Here is a 2,674-nt window from a genome sequence, read left to right as displayed (position 1 = left end):
ACATACACAACACAGACACAGACACAGACACACACATATATATATATATATATATATATATATATATGTACATAAATATCAATATCAATATCAATGTATACATATACATACATACGTATATATATATATATACATACTTTTGCATCACATCTACATATCATATACTCGTGTATACACGTCAGTTCAGGTGTATTTACGCACTTGGAACAAAAATCGCAACAAAATTGCTTGTACAGCTTTATATAAAAAGAAAAAAAATGATACATACCTAGAAGGCGGTGTATGCTGTAAGTCCGTTGCGTATTCGACTGCACAAAGTACGTCTTGTGACCCAACTTTCCGGTATGCAACCGTGGGTCTTTGCGCATAAGGCTTAAGTGATTTTTGCCTACATGGTTAATAGTCCGAGAGATTGGACTGATGCGGACGCAGAGGATGTTCAACCTACACATCCGAAGGTATATGTTGCTGACAAGATGGATTCAAGCTCACATATCATCAGGCAAGTTAAATTACCAGTGTGCAAAGTGTATCGTTTTCAGACGCATGTGCACAGATCTAGTCAGCAAGTACTTTGTTGCATGATATAAATCGATTCTGTTGCTATGCGACCTACAATACCCTATTGTATTATAATGAGGCAAGAAAATATAATACAAGCACTCACAGATTCACGTCTGTATACATATATACAGATGTGAGATTCTTTATACAACATGCATATACTCTATAAATAAATACACGCAGTTGATTTATTTCCATGTATTTATTATGTACTGATGCCATGTTGATTATGTACAGCAGCGCACACACAGAGAGAGAGGATTGTTTTTTTTGGAAAGAAACATCAGGTCTTTCTGTAAATAGTGCTGTCAGCCTGTCACACAAGTGCCAATGTCAAGTCACACAAGTGCCAATGTCAAACTATTTCCCCTCAAAGAAGTCCAGGTCCAGGAGTCCCGAGTCCCAGTCTCCCAGACACTCAAGCTTGTTTCAGATAGTTTATAAAGTCAAAAAACCTAGTTGAGTCTAGAAGGATTACTATTGGTCAATGATATCACTTAGGAAGAAATAAAAATGAAGGACCGAGTTCTATATATAGACAGTTTCTATTTATAGCATTGTATAAAAGCTGGATTTGTGAGTTATGACTCATTTTAAAGGTTTATATAGTCGAGTTCAAGTTGAGAATTGATCCATATATTTGATTAGTAGTTGAACAATTAATAGGTTTTTATTGGTGTAAAAATAGATTATTCTTAATATAGTGAATTAAAATTAAGGTTTGAGATATATGCAGACTCAAACGAATTGTATCATTCAAATATAAACTACTTTCTAAAACTTGACTTCTCCTTTGATTTGAGTGGTTTCAGAACATAGCCCAGATCACTACTGCCTTCATCCATAAAAGTATACCTACAATGATACGTAAATTGTCGGAAATCAGGGATATTTCTGGATAGGGAATACTTTGTATGAAATCTCTTCAATGTTTACTGAAAACGTAAAAAGCGGCACAAAAACGTACTCCTGCAAGCTACAGAAGCCTTTTTACCAAATACAAACCTAAATTGGATTTGGGAGCAGAGTACGCAGAATAACAAAAACGGACGGACAGAAAAAAGCAGGAAATAACAGAGGAAAGCATCCCAGATTCCCAAGAAGCTAGGAACTAAGCATAGTTCAATACTGTATAATTGTGCCGTGTACAATTATTTTATTAGTACAAGTCAAGTGCTTCAGTCAGTAGCCAGTCACAAGTATTAAGCACCGTCAGATATCCTCTTGGTACTACCTCACAGATACAGAGCATCCTCAACCCCCCTCACAAACACATACGCGGCCCCTTATAAGTACGATACTCATACACACACTTACGCACTTGGGATTGTGCACGCGAGACATACACGCATATCACTAGCACAGCTGTGTGACAGTTTGTGGGTTAGTTGTTGAGTCGATTATACCTTGTATTCAATATGTTGAGTATCACTCGCACAGCCCTACTGGGTCCCAGCCGTACCCTGGCGCGTACGCGTATGATGTCCACAGCTACTACCTCAGCAGGGCAAATAAGGAGTGTTCGATACTCGGCACTTGCAGCAACAGCCATTGCAGGTGCAGGTGCGTTGTATTATGCACAAAACCCGGCGGTAATGCATGCCAAAGAGCAGGAGAAGCCGAAGGTGGATATGAACTATAAGTACGTTATTGTGGGTGCAGGTGTGGCTGCTAAGTCCTGCCTCAAGACACTCAATGAAATGCATCCGGATCCCATGGGCGAGGATGAGAAGAAAGCCGGCAGCTACGACGGCAAGGTAATATATAATGGACATACCTGCAATAAAACCACACACACACACGCACTCTCTCAAGCACACACTCTCTCACACAAACCTACTCACCCGCCCACATACACATACACAAACACAACACAGAAATACACAATCAATACATATATACATATGCATATGCATATTAATACACGTATAGATATATGTATAGACAAGTATAGACGTTCACGAATGTATATAGATACTGAGGTGCACATGGATAGCATTATAGATACTGATAGAAATATAGATATCGATATAAATACTTGTTAGGTATGGTCAGATAGGTATGCACACTTATGAACATACACACATACAAACACACACACACACACACA

The 2,674-nt window shown here is 38.4% G+C and overlaps 1 protein-coding gene across 1 annotated transcript; it reads left to right on the top strand.

Moving 5' to 3' along the window:
- Positions 1-1,982: 1,982 nt before the first annotated feature.
- Positions 1,983-2,321, top strand: SARC_05226 (hypothetical protein; the record flags this gene model as incomplete). Its single annotated transcript, XM_014300914.1, has 1 exon — positions 1,983-2,321. A coding segment is annotated over one exon (339 nt), but the record flags the coding sequence as incomplete, so codon positions are not given.
- Positions 2,322-2,674: the final 353 nt, after the last annotated feature.

Source organism: Sphaeroforma arctica (genome assembly GCF_001186125.1).
Source record: "Sphaeroforma arctica JP610 unplaced genomic scaffold supercont1.326, whole genome shotgun sequence".
Lineage (NCBI taxonomy): Eukaryota > Ichthyosporea > Ichthyophonida > Sphaeroforma > Sphaeroforma arctica.
This window is presented reverse-complemented; position numbering and strand designations above follow the sequence as displayed.